Source organism: Ammodytes marinus, assembly GCF_949987685.1.
Source record: "Ammodytes marinus genome assembly, chromosome: 17".
NCBI classification, from domain to species: domain Eukaryota; kingdom Metazoa; phylum Chordata; class Actinopteri; order Uranoscopiformes; family Ammodytidae; genus Ammodytes; species Ammodytes marinus.
In genome coordinates this window covers 21,281,978-21,306,767 of record NC_137221.1, presented here as the reverse complement: position 1 = coordinate 21,306,767, position 24,790 = coordinate 21,281,978, and the positions used below count along the sequence as shown (strand labels likewise).

At 43.1% G+C, this 24,790-nt stretch overlaps 1 protein-coding gene across 3 annotated transcripts in view; it reads left to right on the top strand.

Annotated features, from left to right (window-relative positions):
• Positions 1–14,609: 14,609 nt before the first annotated feature.
• The window catches only part of nhsl3 (NHS like 3), a 36,310-nt gene continuing 26,129 nt past the window's right edge, over positions 14,610–24,790 (top strand). For 2 of the 3 annotated variants that reach the window (XM_080046086.1, XM_080046084.1), the window contains exons 1-2: positions 14,610–14,703; positions 15,465–15,881. In XM_080046086.1, coding sequence (XP_079902212.1) covers positions 15,650–15,881 — 232 coding nt within the window. In that variant the 5' untranslated portion in view covers positions 14,610–14,703; positions 15,465–15,649. Of the gene's footprint in view, positions 14,704–15,079; positions 15,171–15,464; positions 15,882–24,790 lie in introns of those variants that run through there. The other variant, XM_080046085.1, reaches the window with a different exon arrangement.

Here is a 24,790-nt window from a genome sequence, read left to right as displayed (position 1 = left end):
CAGCCTTTTATAAAAGAAAACATTTAGTCTTTTCTTTTCATGTATAAAGTGCATTCATAAGTTCACTGTTGCAGAATCTAAAACTAATAATTGAATCACAGAACTTTATTTTTTGGAACATACAATCATGTTTTCTTCTCGTCGTCACACTTATTATGGTCCTCAATGGCAGCCCTGTAAGGAAAATGTTTTTAGTCTAGAGCTATTGCTGAAATTTTTAACTATCACACACAATAGTTATCACACACAATATATGTATCTTACCTGTAAATGAGAAGTTGTTTGGTAAGGCTCTCTCTCAACTCCTTAATCTCTTTGGTTTTTCTCTTCTGAATCTCTAACTCAGTCTTTAGCGCTCTGCTGCTCTCCTCCAACCAGTACACTGTCTCCTGTAAGAATAGAATAGCTTTGTTGCTTTGTGTATCAGGTAACCCTGTCTTCTAACCGATACTGATACACATCAAAAACAGTTTGTCTACCTCATAAGCTCCCCTATCTCCTACCTTCTGCCTTAAGTTTGGCATCTTTATTTACATGTTTCTTGCCCATTTAAAACATCCTGCATACCTGTCATCTTAATTACCTTGTACTGCCCCACATCCTCTCTCTTATGTATGTGAATCAGCTTGAGTTTCTCTTCCAAACACGCCCTCTGGAGCTGCAGCTTTTGGATCTCTTCCTTTAGGGGTCTCAGCTGGGCCCTCAGCTCCTGGGCATGCTCTTTGGCTTTCACCAGTGCTTCGGCTGTTACGTCCCTCCTCTTCAGCAATGTAAGCAAAAGTGGTTCATACCTGGCCAAGACAACCAATGAAAACAAAATGAGAAAACCTACATTTTATCAGCCACTTCGGGTCAGTGTTTAAAGGTGGAATCAGCAATTCTGGAAAATTATTCTGGTAAATATCACTTGGTCAAAATCAGGGAATATCCCATCACAATCCGCTTCCTGTCTGTACTGTGTGTATGCTGAAAATGAAATCCAGTGAACAGGCATGCTACTAGCTATGCTAGGCGGACTGCTTTGTTTACGTACCAGTTTACAGAGCCTAGGCTTTGTAGAAATGGCACGCAAAAAAACTGATCACGCACACACAGTATGGACAGGTAGACGATTTTGAGGAGATATTCAGTGATTTTGACAAACAATTATTTTAAGTAAGAAAAAAAATGTATCATGCAAATGAGTCAGGTAAACGGTAACATCACCTGTCCTCCAGTGCTTTCAGCCCACCCTGCAGGTACTGCTGGATGTCCCCACAAGAGTGCCTTCTATACTCTGTCAGGTCGTCCTGGGTGTTGGAGGTCAGGCTGGAGCTCTGAGCATGTTGCTTTGCTTCTAGAGCTGAGAGCTGTTGTTGGTGGGCTAACCTAATCTGGGAGCCTTCTTCTGTCAGCTGGAGTACCAGTGACTGCAGCTTCTCCTGGGAGATGGGAAAAAATAATTTTTAAGTGGGAGGTTACCTTAGAATTGTGACAAACAAATTGAGATTGTTCTTAAGGATTTTTCTTACCTCTTCACTCCTCAGCATATCCACTTCACGGTGCTGGTTTTTCAAGGCGACCTGGTTTTGCGCACACTCCCTTGCCACGGTGAACAGCCTCCTCTTCAGTTTCCTGAGATCGTCCTGCATCCCCTGTCTCTCCACGTTCAATTTCCACATCCTCCTCTCCTCCTCTGCTCTCTCCTCCCTCAGGCTCCTCAGCTCCCTCTTCCTCTCCTCTCTTCTCCCGGCTTCCTCCTTATTCAGTGCGTCCATCAGCTCTGCCACTTTGCTATCAATTTGCTGTTCTGTCTCCTCTTTCTCTTCGTTGCCCCTCTCTGCCACTTCTTTGTATTTATTCCCTCTCAGCTCCAGCACCTCCGCCAGAAGTTCCTTCCTCCTCACTTGTAACTGCTGTACCTCAGCTATGCACTCCTCCATCTTAGGCCCCAGTGCGCTTAGTTCATTCACGCCAGATCCCAAGTCAATGGTTTCCATCTGTCTCTGTTCAGCTGGCAATTCAGTGTTGTCTACTTCAATCCCAGGTGTGTTTCCCTTGGTATTTGTACCTTCATTATTAGATAATGATCCTGTCTTTGTTGGGTAATTTTCTGTACATTCTAATGGCATTAATGGCTCTGAAAACCTGAACTGAGGATAAAAAAATCCTTGCTCTGTTTTCAAACTTCCTTGGCTTTTTAGCTTCTCCATCGAGGAGCCACCCATGTAGTCACAGCTAAGATCGGGATTCTGCTGACTACCATTTGTTGCTGAACCCACTGATGCCTCATCTCTGATTTCCCTGGATATTCCATCCGTCCATTCACTGTGATCAGCCAAGGTTTCAAATTGCAACGACTGGCCATCCAACATCATTGGTGTTCCTTGCTGTATGGGCACCAGCGTTGTACCCCTACAGAGATTAAGATTCGTACTGATGTGAACATATTCTTGACTCGCATCTGTGGCCCAGTCTTGGGGCTCAAAGTCCATCCCAGCCTCTTCCATAGAGCTCTCCAACATGGCCAACATCCCCAACAGCTGGCCCTCATACTCCACCATGGTTTCACTCAGCTTCGTACCCGCCGAAGTGAGAGGCATTTCTGTTTGGCGAGCTATGCCTGTGGTCGTTCCACACCTGTTGATGATGGTGCACTGGCTTTGTGACTGGCCTTGTGCTGGGTGGTCTTCTGTCGCAGCCCCATCCATGTGAGTATCAATGTAGCTTGGGGAAAGATAAGCTTGGGGAGTTGTGCTTGTCTCTCCGTAGCTCTCCATTGCGTCTTCCTCATTGCTGTGGCGATGAATCGATTCAGTCAGGCTTGTTTCATCGTAACTTGCCGAGAAGTGAGATCCCAATGGGATACCAGTGAGCTCCTCACAGCTCTTCAGCAGTTCATCCATCTCTTGTAAGTATGGCTTCATCAAAGCCGTTTTTTTCATCTGTGTTCCTGTGAAGGTCAGTCCAGATTGTACCGTATTGTGCTCTCTTTGTTCCATGAGGGTGCCATCTGGATCCATATCTTCTTCTTTAATGAAGAGAGGTTGGAACCCGGTAGATGAAATGTTATCGTCTAGGTTCTCCATGGATTTCATCAATTTTTGTGGCCACTTTGGATGAAGAAGTCTCCTTTACAACCGTCTCATCCCTTGACAAAAGCAGAAGAAAACTTTAGACAGCCTAACTGATGCAAGCATGATAACTGTTGTTCACAGTCATGCTACATTTCAGAAAATGCTAGACCTGGCCCACACTGGTGACATGTTCAGACTTTGTCCAGACTGCTTTGTAAGTTATACTGATGTCATTAGCACATACAGGCATGTAGAGCTGGGCAAGAAGGCCGGTACCAGCAGCTGTCTCGCTAGTTTGAAAGCCCCAGGGACCAACTGACTACTTGGCAATGATCAGGCGCACTCCTCAAACAAGCCTGCTCGTGCATTCACATGAACACCGCAACACTAACAATGGCGACACATACAAATGTCTTTCTGCTGATGCTCCAACAAGTGGCATTACACAGATTAAATTAAGAGAGCAGAATATCATAACACGTCTTGGTGCCGATAGATGGGCATTTACATTCTCCCCTGGCGAATAATGGAGCTGTAATTTCACCCTCTGAAGTGTTTGCAAAGACTGGCTTGATACTCCCAGAGAGTAAATCGATCAAATTGACCCAGTGCTGTTATTAGCAGAGATTAGTAATGTAGAAAGGGCATGGAAGATAAGTGTGACATTCATTCGATAGCTGCTGTTTTTTTTGGCAAAAGTTCTCTGACAAAAAATCAAGACAGAGCTCTAGTGTTTGTATTAAATGCAGTCAGTTATACCAAGACATCTTGAGTAATAACATATACAGCACCTACAACTCTATTCTTTCTTTGAGTGGGTCTTTTGTTTTTCTTCATTTTCCCCAGTGCCCGAGGACTGGACAGTAGGTTGTTCTATGGCCTGACCTAAGCCCTGCGGATGCCATGACAGTCACCAGCTGTCTTGCTGCAGGACAGGCGTTATACAAGTCAAATTCTTTTAGACCCCACAACACAAAGAAAGCAATGTTGACTAAAACTGCTGAGCATTTAAAACACCTACTTTTCTTCTTGTGCTCAACAAAAATAGGCAACTAATTCATCTCCATGCGATACATGTTTCCTTTCTTCAGCAGCTATAGTTCACAGAGTGAGTCATTTGAAATTTTACTTGGTGATTGGATATTCACCGGGGGTTCCTGGTCAAATGTCATCAATATCAGTTACACTTACCGCCATATGTTAAGATGAAAAGTAGTCGTACTTACTTCTGTGAAGCTTCTTTCTGCTGCCTTTATGCTGTATCCTCAGGAGGAACCCGTTAGGACTGAGTTGTGGTTCAAACAACAAGGCAAAGTGCGCAGCAGTGAGAGTGAGCGGGAGTAGTGTGTGAGAGAGGAGGGGGTAAAGACAGTTGACCCAGCCCCTCTCTCAGTCAGTGTGCTGCTATGTGTGGCCATGACTACCACGAATATGTTTAGGTTTATTAATAAACACTGTAGAATAATGAGCCACAGCAGGTTGTTCCAATCCAAGGATTTGCTAACACGGACCTCTAAGAATTAGACTGGTATACTGGATAATCACCTTAGTTTGTTTAATTTTGTATTTCAAGGAAGACTTTACCAAAGCCTCTTTGTAAGGTTCATTTTCCATGTCTTGAAATACATGGAGCAATCAGCCTTCTCTCAAAATAGCATAGTTATATCAGATTAAATTGAAGGTTAAACAAAATATAATAATTCACAGGCTGAATGTTCTTTTAGTTTTGAGAAACGTTTGGTAGTATCATCATGTTTTGCTTCAGTAGAACTTGTAGGACACAGACACCCCTAGTTTTTACACATACAGTACATTCATGTACTTTAATGCCATATTGACGGGTGGAGTTACAGTTGATGCATATTTTCTGGCCTTGGGTGTGAGCGGAGGGTTTATGGTGTGCGTGTGTTTATGATGAAAGAACATGGCTCTAGAATTCCACTCGTGCCTCCACATTATCGAGAAGTACTCAAATAGCTCCCTGTACTCTTCTGGCTGCTTGCCCCACGGGAGGATTGGTTTTCATCTAAACTCCTGACCCTGACAATGGTGCACAGGTGGTCTGCTGTACTCTGAGGAGAGGGCAAAGAGGATGAGAGTGGACTGTGCAGGGCATATCGCTGGAAAATAAGTTGTGTTGTGATTATTATCTTGAACTGTGAGACTACATGTATCAAATGTTCTCCCTAAACTATAATATAGATTTTATAGACTCAATTTCTTTATGTAATATCAATTATTTTGCCACACGTTTATTGTTTGTTTTCATCCTTCTTTCTTTCCTTTCATTACACACTGCTGTTTGAATATTTCTCAATATATGGGAACACATATACCAGTCAACCACTAGATGGCCTCACAGTTTAATTTGAACTAACGTAATCCTATTGGTAACATACAAGGAAGAATCTGAAATTGAACAACCAGTTCATTTCAGGAACAGTTTCAGCCTCTCAACTCATTCTCTCTGTAGGCTTTTCTGTGAATACTATTGATTGAATGCTATTGATTTAATAGTCATTAAACTGTAAGTACAGAATAGAAGCACTACAGTATGAAAGTTCAGGTAAGCCTCTTGGTGCTGAAAAATAAACAAAACTTTCCGAATTAATTTCACTGCACTTCCCACTTGACAGTATTTGGATTACCCTTTTCGCTAAATATACTTTAATTTGAAGTTACCCTATTAAATGGTAATGGTAATTAATTTGCTAAATGTTTCCACAACAAGATTATGTAGCTCATGCTCAAGAAATGACCTAATGTTTATATAATTTATCGTTTTGAAACTCTTTTTGGCAAGTCTAGGTTCTTGGAGAGAGACGTTAATTTACATTAGGTGTCCAGAGATTGGTGTGTACACACCCACAGAACCACTGGGACTTTAGAGAGACTTTGAGAGTCTCCCTCATTTGCTTGTCATGAAGACCATTACTTTTTCAGCTCTTCTTTGTCTTTGATCTACCACTTGCTTTTTAAAGGATGGAGGGATTGTCAGTGTGTGTGCGTGGGTGTAGAGTAGAACAAGGGGGAAAACCCAATATTTAAGGGGGCGTTGTGGTTGAGGACTGAATGTCCCGCTGAGATAGGCCATATGCTGGATGCTCAGTTGGAGTGGTCTGTTACTGTCTGCTCCAGTATGCAGTACTGTCCAAAGAACAGAACACCAGATCGTCCTCTTCCTCCTGTTTCTCTTCTCTTTCCATCCTTTTATCTGTATGACAAACAGCAGTTAAGCACCATCTTCCAGAGAAAGCTGAATTTATATTATTATTATACTTCTATTTATTTTTTGTTGCAGGTTTCTGAAGTTCATTGATCACATTTCCAAACCTTTTCTGACATTTGCGGATTTCAGTTCAGTATTTCTTGTGTCGAAATTGTGCTTTGGTGCTAAAACAACTTAACAGAACAGTGCAAAGTATAGTATGTGCTAAACTCTGTGCTTTGATCAGTTTATCTTCCTGGTCATCACTTGTTTTCATATTGTTTCTGACACTTGTGTCATGTGTTGACGTGTAGACACTGTCACATCATGATTCCCATCCCGTTTTAAACAAAATGTGAATATTGTTGTCTCCCTTTTTTGCGCTGAACACATTCACCAAGAATAGGTTGTTTCAACTGAAAGCGTCACTTATTCCATTTGTTTCATTATGGGTGTATTTATGTTGTCCAATTTTGGTGGCCTCGCCGCGTTTTGCCTCCAGGGATTCTAGATTTTTCCTTTGGGATTTTGGATAGGGCATTGCTGCGGAACAGCAGCAAAAATAAGTAGTAAATAATTAGTGGAAATTTAATGGAATACTGAAAATTTTAAAAGACAATACAATGGTACGTTTTGAGTAAAAAAACATGTGTTGCCAAAGTAGTGGTAGACGCTGTTGTTTTCACATGGTTTCTTATGGATGCCTTATGATTGTACATAGTGATCTTTACTTATGGAAAAACAAGCACTTAGAATAGCACTTCTACACAATGCCAGAAAGAAAAGTATCTTGACTTAAACAGCCAATAAATGTGCTGTTCATAAGTTGGGGATATGAACTGATAACAAACCCTTACATCTGTTCTCTCACATTGTTGTTGTTCCCTGCCGTCTGTCCTGTGTGGATATCACTCAGCATCGTCTCACTCTGGCTAAGTGTGTTTTAATGATGGTGACATTATCGGGTGTTTATTTTAAAGAGAGTGCCTCTGCTTCATAATTGTCATCCGCCATCTTCCTACTGTCATCGGTCACCCTTTGTTTGTACCAGTTGGCTTTTCATGGTCTTACGGGATTACTTAATATAATGAAGTAAGGGGCCCCATGTCCTTTTTCACTGTGTTTCTCCACTAGACATGTTTCCACTATTTAAAGATGATGGACTCAGAGCAGTCTCGTCTTTTCTCGACCAAAACTCTTTAAAATGACAATGCAGTCTTTGTAGGGACGATTCACACAATCCAACCATTTTGAATTGTTTTGATATTGCCCTCATTTAAAACGTGTTGGGAAAGAGTATAGATTTCTTATTATTGCATCAACCTGTCAAGCAAGTGTATCATCTACGGTCACAGTTATGACCAGCTCCCATGACGGCACAGTGAAGATGAAAACAGCTGATAGGGAAGAGTAAAGCTGACACAGATGAGATCTAATGCTCATTCAGTGAGAAGCATAGCATGGCCTCAGTCGTGGGGCCTGGACTTCAACTATAGAGAAAACAAAGACACCACTGGGATGTATCTAGTGTTGATCTGTAAATCTTAAACCAAAGTCTATGAATTTTGGATTCAAATGAAAACTCGGTTTGCTCATAACTTTGTTATTTATGCAAGCTTAAACGTAAAGGTTTGGATTTGCAATTGTAACAATAGCATCATTTTCCTCTCAATTCATGTGATGAGTTTTTGAGAAAATCTTTTTATCAGGCATACTATAATTTATTCGAATATAAAGAAACATTGTACATTATGGATGCAGTAACAGCTTTACTGAGCAGAAACCTAGAATATAGATACAATTTTACTATAACAATTAAATAAACAATAATATATATATTTTTTTAAGTGTTAGCAGCAGTTACACCAAGAAGTTCTAGTTGTGGTGGGTGGATTCAGTAAATACAGAGTCAGTTTCGTAAGAGCAAGATGTTTTCCTTCACTTGTTTTGTAATTTGTACCCACGCTGGAGAGTGTTGGTCCGGCTGTCGGTAGGTCAGGCGATCAATGAAGTGGTGGGTGGGTTCCACCATTCGGCCCAGACTGGAAAGAACTCAACATCTAGTGGATGGATAAAGTTACTTATTTAAAAAAAAAAATTACAACCCTGACATTAGCGATAAGTGGTTTTTACATTACTAGCTTCATGACATTGAGACTTTCTGTGTTTTTCTTCTTGAAAACTATTCCATTGATCGCTATGATATTTGGTACAGATCTCCATGGTGCATGGTGAGGACGAATCCTATTGACTATTGGTTATCCCCTTTCCTCTCCTGTACCTCTACCATACCAGGTTAAAGTTTTCACTTGAATCATTCGTAGTACTTTTTTTGCCAATTACTGTCCCAGAGGTTAGCATGTTAGCAACCAAGATGTGTTGGCTTTAAGCTCAAAGCAGCACAGTGCCTCATAGCCTCACTGTGCACCTAGCACGGCTGTAGACTAATCGTCTTGTTTTAACATTAGCATACGCTCTCACTTGGGACAGAAAGTACAACAACATATTATCCATCACACTAGTCTGTCACACTGTCTAATTTGTAGCATTCCCCTGATCTTACTCATGGTTCTCCAGCACAGGCTCACCCAGCTTTTACTGGTACAACCTTTAGCACAACCATGTATCATACAGTCTCCAGGAGGACACTCTGTCCACCTGAAACCTGCTCTAACCCAAACATATGGAGCTTAGATATGAAGTTGTATTGTTACTGCTATGAGTCAGTGTGAGTGTGTGTGCATGAATGTGCATTCTTTAAATGAGCTGCACAGTTAATGGTGTGTGGCGTATATGTTACTTTGAGGCACTTCCGTAAATATTAAGAAGTTACTACTTACAATAAAATGCGACTTTTCAAAAGTTAACAAATATGTTCTTGGACACTCCCAAAAGACTCAGACTGCACACACATGTTCCTAATCACGGTTGTTTTCGTGAAAGGTTTCACCAGAAAAAAGGCTGTTTTCAGCTTCAACCTTAATTAGATGTTGTGCCAGCGCCAATCCTGCTATTTTAATAAAGATTCGACAGAGGTCACCTCAGGTTTCCTGCCCGTGACGTCAGTGCCTCATTTACACGACTCCCCCCGGAGAGAGGGAAAACAGGCAGAGTGTTCCTCTGCTAGTGGAGGGAGAGAGAGAGACAAAGAAAGAAAGAATAGGAAAAGAGATGGTTGGATGGATGGATGGAAACTTGTGGCCTGTTTTTGTCCAGTCCCAAACAAGCCAGCAGCTACCACACCCATTCAGGAATTCCTGCTGCAAAAATGTTTCATGTCATGTTTTTAAAGGAGCAGTCCACTGTGACCATAACGTTACCATAATGTTCCTTTATAAATTTAAAAGCCTCCATGCTAAAACGTATGTATACAGTATGCAAGGGATCATATATATTGCTGAATGTGCATGTTAATTGCAGATCGGTTATATAAATAGTGATTTATGAAAACAAATATTTTACACAAGAAAAAATGTTATGTGAGCATTGCAATGTTATTCATAACATTGGGTTACCAACCCTAACTAATCCAATTACTGTAGGGTTGGTCAGATAAAGTAAACTAAAACCATTGCAGACAGACAAAAACACAAGGTTTTTATCAAAAAAATCTTGCATTTTAACCAACCATATTTCTGCATGGTTTTTCATTTGAGTATAATGTGTGTATATGGCTGTGTGTGTCGTCATGTGTGTATGAATTGCCGGCCAGATGGCTCTTTACACAGCCAGTGTGTTTTGGCTCTGAACACTTCTAGATTCTGGGAACTACTTTACCATCCACTGTGCGGACAGTTGGTGCTTTGTGTGTTTTTTGTGCGATTGTGTTTTATTATTTCATCTTTTCGTAAAAACACAAGTTCCAGTTTAGCTGGTCATGGATGGTAACATTCACTGCTCCCATTTATTTAATTTATGTCTGTGTATGTATATCCAGAACCGGTCCTGTCTACTTAAAGAAAGCAACCATCAACGGGCCAGCCTCAACTTGTCCAGGCAGTGGCAAACACTCAAATGGCTAATAAAGTTTGATTGACGGCCTTAGGATCGCAAAGTCGGTCTATGACGGGGTCACGCACTTGTGTAGATCCCGCCCACCTCCTCTTCTGGAGATAGCAAAAAATCAAGCACTGAACTAGGGTTGACAGAACAATACAATTTCCCACGGTTTCTCCATTGCATCACAGCTTTTAAGTTCAATAACACCAAAGCCAATTAAAAGCAGCCGCTGTTCAAGAAAAAGTTATCAGTGACCGCAGTGAAAATCGTGTACAATATGGCAATGTATACTGCATTATTTTTGTGATTATAAGTTGTGACATTTGTTTGCATGAATCGACTGACGTCACTTTAGGGTCACACACCACACTGTTTCAAGGATATTTCTTTTTTCTAGCATAGAACTAACTATCTAGAGAGAAAGTGACCCTCCTTTAGCATTTTTGTGTCTGGCTCTTGGACACACTTGTTCCTCCCCAGAGGCACCATAAAAAAAAGATAACAGCAAACTCTTACAGCTTCGTTTTCTGCATGTACAGCCCATATTTTCTCTTTCCCTGCTCCTATCAGCTCACTCAACCCACTCAGCAGTGGCATGACTCAACAATATTTTCTCTTCTTTCTCCCCTCTTGCGCTCCCACTAACTTTATAGTCTGGTCTTTTTGTGCCACTGTCAAAGGCAGGTCAGAGGAATGTGGTACTGACAGTGAGTCCAGGCTGTCCCTATAGTCACCAAGGGCAACAACATGCCTGGGCTGTGCTGGGGTCTTTTTTCGTTGCACTTTTTTTCACTCTTGAACTACTTTTGCTCATTCCTCTTCCCATATCCCGATTTCAATCCAGAGCTCACCGCCAACAGAGGCTGTAAAATCTATTCTGGTCGAAGGCTTGTGAGACAAAGCTGCCTCTGTTGGAATCCCCTCTGTGTGCTTCACAGCTGAGTATCAACCTGCAACCTCTCCCTCTTCTCTCTCAAACTATTATTACATGGCATGACTCTCTCTCTTTCTGTCTTTCCTCCCTTTGCACTCCTCCCATCCTGTCACTCAGTTGATATCATGCAGTAGTAAATTGAAAATTCAGAGTTGTATATGCTTTGGTTGGAGAAATGAATGACGGAGAGAAGCAGTCGGTGCAGAAAGAATGCGTCTGCCGCAGCACAAAGGCAGGTCGGGAATGATAATGCTGGTCGGAGAGAGCTGGGCTTATCCCAACCGGCAGTATGGATTTCCTGCCTGCCGCCTCCTTTCAGTCACATCCAACGCACACACATACACAAAGGTCATTGACAGAAAGTTTGTGTTGATGTTGGATGTGTATCTGATTATGCTTCTCTGAGTGCAGAGATTCTCAATTGCCTAAGCTGTCATTGAGCGAGGTGTTGGCCCCCAATTGAACTTAAGTAAATGTTGTCTTTATACACATTATACACTGTATATGGTTGCGTTAGATTCTGTGATCAACGATACAAATCTATGATTACAGCATTAGTACTTAGTTTTGTACTAATGTGATGAAGTACATGTATGCTGTTTTTTTTTAATCCATGCCAGCAGCTCTTGTGTTGGCAAAGTTGGATGATCTGTCCATTGCTTTGGAACACACTGAAATATCAACAACTGTTAACTGAGGGATTAATTGTCAACAAATGTTGACAGACATTCATAGAGATAAGTTTTCATCAGGATGGGGGATAATTATTTCAGCGCTTAGCTTAACACCCCCTACCGAGCATAGCTTACCTTTCAACACCATGGACCCCATGAACTCAGCATTTTCATTGCCGGTTACTTTAGGAAGGAAGGAGCCTTCTTGAGCTCTTTAGAAAAGACAAACTTTCTCTTTGGCATGACAGCTAACCTTTAGCATACTGACTTCTAACCTTTAGCATGCAACACATTTTCTGCAATTTTTATTATTTTTACACCACAAGGTCCTTCGTATCTCTATAATCATGTGTTCATGAAATTAAAATAATCGCTACATGTCTGTATTCCTCTTCTTATAGAATAATGTTTGTTGAAACTCCAGTTCTATAGATTCCTAAACTTGCTTAGTAGGCCCTTTGCCTTATGTACAGTGTATCTTACCTTATCCATCTTAAGTTGTTTGAATGACCATTTGCCTTCAAAACAAAAGCCTTAACAGTATTGCATCTTTTGTCTAGCAGGAGGAGGGCCTAGAACAGGGTAAGGACGTGCGCGTCAACATGTTTATTTGCAACAGTTGAGCTAGAAAAGTAGAAATTACGAAAGACCGATGCAGAGGGAAACAGTAGGGGAGGATCGCTTATACTGTGCATTCCCCAGCAGCAGGCTCATAGTGTTCTGGTGGTAAATGATTTTGTACCTTTTTTTTTATCTTCACGGAGACTGTACAGCTCCCCTCGCAGACCTACAGAGGGGTGGCTGTTTTCCATTGTGTCCCCATGGAAACGTTAAAACATTTCAATCTGTTAGGCATGAGCGAACTGAACTATGACTCATTTGAGCCCCTCCCAACACACCAGGAGGAGACACACAAATCCAGTATGGATTCCCCCAACCACATGCACACGCAGTAAAAAGCAAAACCTCATTATCGCACATGGAGAAAGTCATGAATCACCGCTTACTCATAAATGTGCAACTGGGGAAATAAGCATGAACTTTTGATGATTTTTCAGGGAAACAATAATTTAACCAATAAATATTTAGTGTGTAAAAGACACTCCATATGTATGAAACCACTCTTAGCAGATTATGATGCTCACAATTGTTTGTTCATGATATAACCAATCAAGGGGCTGCCGACTAGCACTACAGGTATAATGGGCTTGGAGACACATAGGCCGTAACAGTTGCAGCAAATGAGTACCATACTGACAGTGATACCCTCAGGTCGTGTGCCAGAATAAGCCCAGGAATCCCAGCAGACAGGTAAGTCAGCTGCCTTCTTCTTACAGGAACTAAATGAAGACAGTGACCCACAGCTCGCTGACAATACACTGAACAGACCTGTGAATATAACAGTGCAAGATCTTTATCACATGGCATGTCACACAATTGCACCCGCCGTTTGTCTTTGATGTCAACTGAGTTGCAAATGTTTTTTTTTTTTTTTTCAAACCATCGATAATCAGAAGTAGACAATGGCCTTAGTTTAAATGGATGGAAAAGCAAATATCTGAACCAGCTGGAAAAAACGATATGAGTGTACTCCCTGAACAATTATTGACAGGCATTGTTAAGCCGGGTGCTTTGTAAGGTTTTAATTGCTCTTTATTGTAGCTATAAAGGTTAAAACCCCAGCATTTAAGAAACAAGCAGCCTTTTTTATACCTCTATTTGCTCTCAGTTTTTTTCCCTAAGGCTGCTTCACCTCCTCCACCTTCTGTCTTTCTGCCTTCCCTCCTTTACTTCATTGGGTCCTCCACATTTAAACCAGATGAGCCAGTCCCACAACACACACATACACACTCCACCCACTTCTGACAAGTGTCGCCCACCACCCATCCCATCCACCCACTCACCCACATATACGAACAGTAATGTCAGCTTGACATTGACACGTCTCAACTAAAGTGCAATTCGAAACTCACTTCAGAGTTAAGTGGTAGAGCTTGTGTATTTAAATGAGGTACCACAGGACAAGGCTTCTACCTGAGGTTGACTGACCCCTTGTGAGTACCTGTGTGTGTGTGTGTGTGTGTGTGTGTGTGTGTGTGAGTGTATGTCTTGCTAAACAAGGGGCTTCAGGTTTCCACCTGGCTGCACAGTGACAGGAAAGAGACACTCCTTCTTCTCGTCTCTGCAGGACCAGCGCTCAGCTGAGCCTCTTCACTTTTGCCAGGTCACCTGTCCAACACTGAAGCTTCCCAGAGAACTTAGTCATCAGATTTCATTTCACTAACTTCTTTTTTTCTTTACTTCAAGGGAAAAAAACTAAATCTCCTGTCCCCTCTGATAGCTTCACAAGAGACACGCCAGGCTATTCTGTCTTGTCTTTCGGCTTAATGATGGATACACTGGTCCAAGGGGTGTATTTTTCCTCTGCCGTGATGCTTGGTGACCCAGGGGTTCCCCTCCTCAGGGACACAGGGATGGTTGCACCTGATCCCCGGAAAGGAGGAGGGAAGAAAAGGCAAAACATGACGAGACGCCACAAATGACTGATGCAGCTCAAGTGGAGGACACTTTACTGAAGCTAAAATGCTACAGGCCAGCTGTTTGGAATGTGAGGACAAGCAACTAGCGCCGGAATGGTGCGGCTAACCCCTAACAACACTGTGAGAGGTGGGAGGAGAGGCTGGCGCTCATACAGAGGGAGGGACTCAGAGAGCATGGAGCTTCATTCACTCTGCTGAACACACACACACATGATCCACAAAGCTGTTCTCAGGCTAAGAGAGAAAAGAGGGGAGCAGAGGAGAGGCGAGGATAGGACAGCACGCTTTCAAAGTAAGTCATATGCAGTTTTTTCCTCTTTGACCATTTTACAGCATTTTGCATTTGCATGTATTCGAAGTGCATGTTTACAGCTGTGAGCTTTAAGTGTGTCTTAATGAAGTGAAAAGTATGCATTCAAAGTATGTTTCCACTGCTATACTTTTATTGAATCAAGCCTCTTTCTCTTCTCTAACTCACCCATACGCACGTTTCTGCTGATGTGAACCACATGTCACACATGCGTGCACACACTCATACACATACACACACACAGACACACACACGTATACACACACACACACACACACACACACACACACACACACACACACACATAGACGCTGCAGTGGTCCAGCTCTCCTCCCTGGGGCTTCTCCTCTATATACACAAAAATTAGAAAAGGGGGGAGTGGGGGACGGACAATTTGAGGGAAAACTTTTGCAGGACAATGTGGGAACGCTTTTGGTGTATTGTTAACAGTAAGGCTGGTGTATTTCCCTCATTTATTATTTCGTAATTCTTTCTATTTTGTAATAGTCCTAGGTGAGTTGGATTTATTCCAGTTAATCTATTCTAATGGAGCTGCTCTGGTTCATGGTCTTGTTCTTGTGTTCTCATGTCACTCTGCTCTGTCCTCCCTCACTCTGCTGCCTTTCATTTTAACCCTATTTTACTGTATTTCCATCCCGCCCTATCTCTCTCTCTCTCACACACACACACACACTCTCTCTCACTCTCTCTCTCTCATCCTGCTGATCTCATTGTTGTCCCAGGTGGTGACAGACAGGAATAACAGAGACACTGAGCCAGGCCAAAAGAGGGATCGAGGCAGGGGGGTTCATCAAACTGGAGAGTAAGGGAGGTTTCAGAGCAGCACCCTGTGGTTTGTTCCCCCCACACACTGGGTCACCCTGGTGGAGGCGGCCGGGGCCTTTAGTTCCCAGGACCAACCTCCAAGATGTCCCGGAGGAGGTCTACAGGCGAGCTGGTGCCCAGGGACGTCACTGAGATCTTAGCCCGAGAGGCCAAGGCTCAGCGTGGGCAGAAGAAGCCGGGCAGCTCCCTGGGACAGGCCTTCAGCTGGTTGAAGGGGGGCAGGAGGAAGAAGAGCATCGGCAACGGGCTGAACCGCACCGCTGTCGGTGTGACGGACGCCAAAGTGGGACTTCTCAACCATGAACCTGCAAAAAGTGAGTAGGTCAAGATGTTCTACTGAACTGTGTTTAGTTTGAAAGGTGTTGAGCTGATGCTTCTAGACAGAGTGTATCAATATGATTTTTTGGCCCACAACTTATTTGTTTGGTTCACTCTCTCCGCTCTCATGAACCTCATTTTTTGGCTGCAGCAGGCACTTGGTCTCAGCAAAATAACAAAATTCAGATTAACCCATGACGAGTTATCCAGAACCAAACAGCAGACACACAAAGTTAAGCCAGCTGGGGAACATAGAGGAGCCCTTAGCGGCTAAAGAGCTATACTCTATATACTCTATATACTGTATATAGATATAGAATGTAGATATATTTCCCTCTGGACTTTGTGGAGACAAAGAGAGAGCTTAAACAAGGGGATGGGAGCTCAAATGTCCCAGATGGTCAGAAACACAGCTCTACATAAACGCTTTAGTGTTGCCTTGGCTGTGTTCGAAAAGCCATAATAACGTCCTACTCCTACTCATTTTGACGTCAATTTGAGTATGTTGTGGTTGTGTATGCCAGTTTGTGTAGGCGAGAAATACCCAGGTGAGTACTTACTTCCGGGAAGACTTTGTGTATGGATCGATAGGTAATCTTTCCTACTCAACTGCCCCACAATGCGTAGCGTCTTTTCAAACGACACGGAAGGTGTTTTTTTTTATTCTTTATTGCTTCTGTATACTTCAGTGTAAATGGTCCGACGATCCTCGCACACACAATCGATCTTTGACTAGACAGTATGCAGTATATACATGTCGAGTATGTAGGAGGGAGGACGTTAGTATGGCTTTTCGAGCACAGCCCCTGTGTCTGCTGGACATTCTTGCTTGTATGTCAGTGTTGTGTTTACAGTTTGCTGTGCTGCCTCAAAATGGCCATAAAATCAATGGAAGCAAGTTTAGGATGAAGAACTGTTCAGTTTTAATGTAAACTTTCAGATATTATTTCTTAATAGTGCTAGCTATCAAACCAGAATACGTACTTTGTGCTCATTTGTGGAATTTCCAAAGGAGGTTGTTTCTCTGTCAACGTAGTCACTCTCAAAATGGATCGAGGATAAACCATCTAAAGAAGAGTTTCTGTCTCTAGGAAAGATGTAATGGAAGTTGTTTCACGATGGATATTTTCACGTTCGGTTTAGTTGCGAGTGGTTTTCTTGTTTGGCAAACCAACTATATAATCCTGTCTTGTTTTGTCTGTAATGATCACAGACTGTACTGCCGCAATGGTTCTGAGAAAAGTGTTGACTTTTGGATTAAGGTGATGGGTGTTTTGTAATCGTCAGGACATCAGTCTGCACATTTAGAACTTGGCAAAAGTCACACACACACACAAACCAACTGACACATGGTCTAATCCCTCTTTCGGTTTACTGATGCGTTTGCTTGGTCGGCAGCACAGAGATTACCCAAAGTCCCCATTTCCTGTTTTTGTTCCACCTCCGAAGCCATCCCTTTCTCTTCTGTCGTGTGTGTGTGTGTGTGTGTGTGTGTGTGTGTGTGTGTGTGTGTGTGTGTGTGTGTGTGTGTGTGTGTGTGTGTGTGTGTGTGTGTGTGTGTGTGTGTGTGTGTGTGTGTGTGTGTGTGTGTGTGTGTGTGTGTGTGTGTGTGTGTGTGTGTGTGTTTGTTTTTGTGAGTTACTGTAGTAACTATCCAACAACTCTTGAAACTCCAGATTCCCAGTCCTTCAGAGCTTTCTTTGGTCTTTTGTGGTTTTTGTGCTCGGTCCGCCTGGAGAACGACAAATACTGGACGGGCAACGGACAGTGACTCCATTTCAAACCAAAGATTAACTAGTAGTAGGGCTAATGATTCCCCAGCAGTGGATGTGGTCAAAGGCTGACAATAAAAATGTGTGGGAAACATGTTTTTTGGCATTTATTTGCACATTTTAAGACCAATCATGTCTGAGAATCAGATCGCAGATCATGATAAACATAATGACTGTGGTTTTAAGCTCGCTCAGTGTATTTCCTCATTGTTTCACAGCCTAAGGTTGTGTTTCTGATTGACCAATTGGGATAGACCAATAGTAACTGTGTGTGTGTAACTGTAGACGTGTGTGCTATGGGAAGTGTTATTCAGGGGATGAAATCAGAAAAGTTTAAGGTGCGGAAATGACAGGCCTCAATATTCCAGAAGTGAAGCTGTGAGTGGTTGACTGGTTCTAGGTTGTTAACCTGCTGTCAACAGTAGGCTGAGGAGTCCCATCTTCTTCTAACAAAAGAAACAATCATGCCTGTTTGACAGGACCACCTTCTTTCACCGTGCACAAACAGCTGGTTCTTTCTGTCTGCATATCTGTCTGCATATCTGTGTGTGTGTGTGTGTGTGTGTGTGTGTGTGTGTGTGTGTGTGTGTGTGTGTGTGTGTGTGTGTGTGTGTGTGTGTGTGTGTGTGTGCGCGTGCGTGCGTGGTGTGTGTGTGTGTGTGTGTGTGTGTGTGTGCACGTGCGTGTGTATGTGTGTGTGTGTGTGTGAATGCTTGCATGCAGGTGGTGTGTTAGAACAAACTTGTTGGTTTGTCTAGTTTCCTTTGGCAAAGTGAGGAAGGCCTTTTTCCCTTAGACAAGTTAGACATTGTTATTTTGTTGATGTTAAATAGTTTTTGTGTTTTTAAATATTTCCCCACTTTCTGCTGTCTTTTCTTCCTTACCTCGCTGGGTGACTTAATCCACCTGAGCTGACGAGAGGAAGCCTACATCTGTGCAAAGAAAACATACAGATGTGGATTATAGTGAATGCACAATGAGGAAAATCATTTCAGGCCAAGCAATCATTTTGTTCATAGTCAAGGTTGATGAAAAGCATATTTGTTGTCTCGTGCAGGCATTTAACAATGAATTCCTGCCAGTGAAATGCCCCCATCCAACATCCCCGCAAAGAGTTATTCTTACTACAATGTTCATATGTGGGAGATATAGGTATACATTGGTTTACATTACATTACATTACATATTTGGTTCTGTGCTGCTCATCTGTGATCCACAGCTCTGCAGACCAACACTGACTCCTGGCTAGATTTCACACAGATTTCGCTCCTATTAAAAAAATACTCTTTGATGTGCTGAATTCCTGGGAGCTGTTCATCAGAGCGGTTTGTCTGTGTGTGTCTTTGCGTGCGTGCTTGTGTGTGTGTGTGTGTGCGTGTGTGTGTGTGTGTGTGTGTGTGTGTCTGTGAGTGTGTGTGTGTGTGTGTGTGTGTGTGTGTGTGTGTGTGTGTGTGTGTGTGTGTGTGTGTGTCTGTGTGTGTGTGTGTGTCTGTGTCTGTAAGCGTGCATGTGTGAGAGCGTGGCAACCTGGATTCCAGAATTGGGCCTTGAGTTATGTGATGGAGAGGAGAGATTACAACGAATCACAAAGCCCCATTCAGCCTTGAGAGGACTCTTAGGGAACATTCTCTCAATGCTTTTTTAATTAGAGCGACTTCTCAGCACACACACACAACCACACACACACAAAACACAAACACAGACCTATCTCTGCCTTTCAAATTGTTCTTCCTCTTTTATAACTACACATTACTTTTTTGATATGCTTCTCAGATTGCTTAATACCCTCTATTCAGCGAGGCTGTGGGTGCGTTTGTCTTCCCTGCTTATTATTGTGTAATCGCCGTGTCTTTAGAGTTGTGTGTGGATGTCTGCAGTGCGTGTGTGTGTGTGTGACCGAGTGCTACCCCGTATCTGAGGGAATCTTTGTGTTTGTGTGTCAGCAGCATATTGCTAAGCTTAGGGCGGCGCCAAGTCAGCCCCAGCACTCATCATTACATCACCTCTTAACCCGCACGCACACACACACACACACACACACACACAAGGGCGCATAGAGCCCCCGCAACTACCTGCTTTGTCCAGCGCAGCCCATCTTCAGCTGCTGGCTGTTTGAGCGGTGAGGTCATTTTGCGCAATCCCTGGGATTTCAACGCGTGCGTCCATGTGTGTAGTCATTGTTTTCTCCTCATGTGTGAAGTCTTTACACGGCTACATGAGAATCCTTTTTCTATTGTGTCACCAATGCTAACCTTGTTTTTAAACGGATCACACTCTTTGGCTGAGTTTCTCTATCTGCATGGGTGTGGTGGGTGTTAGTGGCGGCCACATCACAACACACAGGCGGGGTGTGTAGATTTACAAAGTATAATGGAGATTACAGAGCTAGCAGAGTACTTGAAGAGCCAGCGTCTCATTACATGAAGAACATTGTATACGGGCCCTTAGCTTTATTACAGGCCACAACTCAGGGCCACTGTAATACAGTTTGACAGGGGGAAGGCAGCGAGTGGAGGGCAAAGAAAGGCATGCTGTAGAGAGGGAGGGATGTGAAAGTTTAATGCAACTACACTATGTTCAGCACATACACACACACACACACACACACACACTTTGACAAGCGAGGTAATTGTACCTGGGTAAGCCTCTACGCCTCATCCATCACCGCAGACCTAAAGCCACACAGGTGAGGTAAACGTCTCCCAGGCAACGGCATTGTGAGGAGCAATACTGCCAGGCATTGCTGTAGTGTATGGCTGTGTAGTCTGACTTAAACTTTCAGCTCAGCCTTAATGTGCCAATATACAGTAGAGTGGAATGCAGAGATGTGTTGCAGCATAGTGGGAGAATGAGGAGCAGATGAAGATAACATAGAAGAGAAGCTGAATAAGAATGGAGGAAGCAACACGACCCCACCCTACCGTCATATGTCTGTGTTATGCCTACTACCATTTAATTTCACTCTCATGATGCTATGAACCATCCACACGCAGGCACTCATACACACACACACACACCAAAAAATCATTTTGTCCCCAGTTGCACAAGTCGTCCCCAATCAACTGTCTAGAGGTGTATGTCCCCGCGAGTCGCTTAAATCAGAAACCCCCACACACACACTCTCGCATAAAATGTTCAGTACTGTGTTTGTTTGTCATTATTGTCCTTTGTGATAAGGTGTTTTGTTACCCTTACTGAAGCCAATAGAGCATTACATTATATGTTATATTACTCTTTAGTATATTTTCACTATATTTGTTGTTTGGAGAAAATCATGCACACTGTCTTGGTGAAAACCCACGCAAATGACATAGATATGCTTACATGTACAGTACTTATGAGGGGAGTAACTAAAATAACTTGTGATCAACATCCAAAGCTTTGCTCCGGAGGTACTGTTTATGGAATAGGAGATAATGGGTTGTTTTATTGGACATGGAGTGTGTTTGATGTGGCATGCCCAAGCAGCTGGACGACATCAGCGTGGGGCTGAGGCAGTGGGAGTCTGTATACACGGGAATATACAACTGATTTACCCTCAAGACTGTCTGTGTGTGTCTGTGTCTGTGTGCGTGTGTGTGTGCGTGTGTGTGTGTGTGGCTGCTGTTACGTAACATGTTGTAATAGATACACCTGTTGAACAATGTTTACCTGATCCAGCTGTCTGTTTCCTCTTTCTGACTTTGAATCAGAAGGATAGAGCGGAGGATGACAAAGCAGCGTAGGAATTCAGTCGGTCTTGAACCAGTGTCACTTTGTCTTGACATGTTTGTTCCTAGTTAGGCCATGATTTATCATCTGACTCTTGGCCTCTTGGGGCCTCACAATATAAATATGTCTCTTATTTATATTTAGCAAGCTGCAGTTTGTCCTAACGAGCCATTCATTCATTTCAGTCAAGCTCTACACATGACTCTCCATGCCGAGAGTAAAAGCAGACACACATTTAAAAAAAAAAGAAGCAGCTATACTTATATATTTGAGCCCAAATTATATTTGTGTGGGACGGCCGGCCTACCTTCCACTTTCTTTTGACCAACATGGTAGACAGGGAAAGTGTAAACTGTTCCAAGTGTTCAGCAGAAAATATGCTGCACTTCACAGAAATCTTGCAAGCTTACACCTCACTTTCACTGAAATGGAAGCTGCAACTAAGGGCACAATCACGCTAGGCAATCGTACAATTCCCATGCATGATTGACGGCTAACGTCTTGTACTTTTGATGAGTGTGAGCACAACTTGACCGTGCCTAAATACAGCATGCTTCCTGGCCCTGACCCGGTCCAAAGAGGTGGGCTTCCGCACTGCACAGTTGAACAGAGCATAAAAGGCAGTCCTGTTCCAATCAATGGATTCTTTATTTTTTTAATGGCGCCCAAGGGTTTGTGTTGGTCTGTTGAAGGTGGAATGTTTACTGCATTTTTTGGTAGATGAAAATATTCAAAAACAAATGGAAATAACGAACAAAACCCCCCAAAAAAACCCAAAACAATGCATTGTGACGTTATTACGACATCTTGAAATATAAGCAAGAAGCAATCGTGCCTAAGCCCAGATCTTTTGGAGCAGTGTGACTGCTGGCCGGGCCTGGCTGGAGGGACAGGGGACAATTGGCTTAAGCACGGCACGGATCAACCAGGCCAAGTGTGAGTGCATCCTAAGAAAGAAAATGCAGTTGTGTAACACTTAATTACTTTCCACGCCTGTAGATGGCGCCTGCGGACATATCGTGACACATCTGCACCTGCTCTTCTTGACAGTAGGAGGCAGAGGACCATGTCTGATACGGCTGCTCTGGCAGGTCTGCAGCTCCTTGTTATTGACGGGACATGGTTTGGAGTGCTTTGCGATCAATGTCACTTCCCTTAAGGGTTGGTGATAGCAGTGCCTTGCCACAAGATGGGAGCGCTGGGCTGCTGTGGGCAGATTTATTGGATGTGGGAATTAAACTGTAAAGAATTGTTCAAAGGAGACAAGATGCTATCAACGACATATGGGTCAATCTTATAATGGAAGTTTTCATTTGAAAGTCCTTCTTTTTTGAACAAATATCAGTCTGAGACCTCGGGTACAAACCCAGTGGTAAAAACACACTGAGACATTTGGAAAGGCAGAGCTTGTCTTGAGGCCCTGATGATGGTCACCCTGACAACCACTGTCCCTGAAGAATATTCTCTGACAAAGGCATTCCTCTATACAAATGTCCTTTAATGTACGCATGTGTATGCACACACACACACACACACACACACACACACACACACACACACACACACACACACACACACACACACACACAGCTCCCCTATGAGTTCCCTTGTAGCTGTCAAAACCCAAAGTCTCTCACACATTCTTTGATCACACTCCTATTTAAATGTATCTGGGGCACATTGTGTTGCAGCTCGTAGGTGAAGGCAGGCTACAGAGCATTCGGCACACACACACACACACACACACACACACACACATTGCACTGCTCACAGCTCAGAGCTTGGAGGACTCTATATACCAGCACCACTGTACTGGGTGTGGTTCATGTGGGGCTGCATTAGGAGGGCAGCATCTCTCTCTGTGAACGCTTTTAAATGCAGATCATGTTACAGTCCACGCAGTGATATCATACACAGCTCCCATCTCTCATCTCTCCGTCTCTGATGCAGAGCCGTACGTGCACATGCACTGTAAGCATCCATATTAATACTGATACTTGCTCTTCAGACACTCAATCGATTCCGCTCCTAGGAAAAACAGGAGATTGTAAATTATTTGCTCTCCCCTTCCTTCAACCCCCCCACCACACACACCCACCCAGTCAGTAAATCTGCATTTTATTGAGGGTGCTTTAACTCCCAGCATCTCCCTCTATCTACACTTCAGAGGGGCGGTATGGGGGGTGGGAAGGGCCACCGCGAATGAGGAGCGTGCTGCGGTTTCACTTCCTCACTCTTCATCATCACACTCCATTCCTCTTCCTCCATCTTGGCCCCACAAGGGATCTCAGTTTCATGTGATAGCAGCGATAATGCTGATGGTGACCAAGGTGTTTGTGTCATTTTCTCTTCTTCCAAAGGTCTCTCTCTCTCTCTCTCTCTCTCTCTCTCTCTGACCTCATTTTGGATTACTGCTATGGAGCCCCACCAGCTCTGGGAGTGGTGTCACCGCCTGCATTTATTGTAGTGATGGGCGGCAAAGGTCATGACATCATCATTGTGGGACATATGCCCCAATGCCAAGTCATCATGATGTTCAGGCACTATATAAACAGAATGGGGAAGATACATGAAGAACATGTTACGGTCAAGTTTGAGGCTTGTAATGTTGCGTGACTCATGAGTGCATTTCTTTTCCTCATGTTTGCTGAACATATCTCAATTCTCTGGTACTCCCTAACGTCATCCATGCACCTTAACTCAGCTTCTGTATTTCCTCTAAGCATAGCTGGAACGTTCTAATCGCAAAAAAAAACAAGCTTTGATCTGTCCGACCTTATCTATGTTGCACAGTGTCCATGTGTATTTATAGGTGTGTGTGTGTTTTTTTAAAGATAATTTTTTTGCATTTTCAAGCTTTTATTGGATAGTACAGAGTTGAAATGGGGAGACAGAGAGAGGGGGGCATGACCTGCAGTAAAGGTCTACGGGTCGGACTTGAACCCGCGACCACTGCAACGAAGGCCGGAGCCAATATGGTACGCGCTTTATCCACTACGCCACCGGAGCGCCCATATGTGTGTGTTTTTGTATGTTGTAATGAAGTTCAGAAGAAGAGCTGGCTGCATCTGTGAGGAGGATGTCTTGAATAATCGAGTGTTCCTCTTCTGCTTTAAGTTTCCACTCTTGCCTTTATCTCAGTATTTACTCTTTTTTTTTTTTTACCCATTCCTACACGTAAACACCACTGATATACGGCTCTGTAACCATGATGTGTGTGTGTGTGTGTGTGTGTGTGTGTGTGTGTGTGTGTGTGTGTGTGTGTGTGTGTGACAGAGAGAGAGAGGAATCTGTGTTTTCTCCATCACCACATTGTGCTGACAGGACCTGTCAGCTGTGCTTTTATAATGATTTGCACTAAAGGCAACTGAACATCGCTTACTAAAAGAGGAAATTTAGGGGAAGTACAAAACCGGAATAGT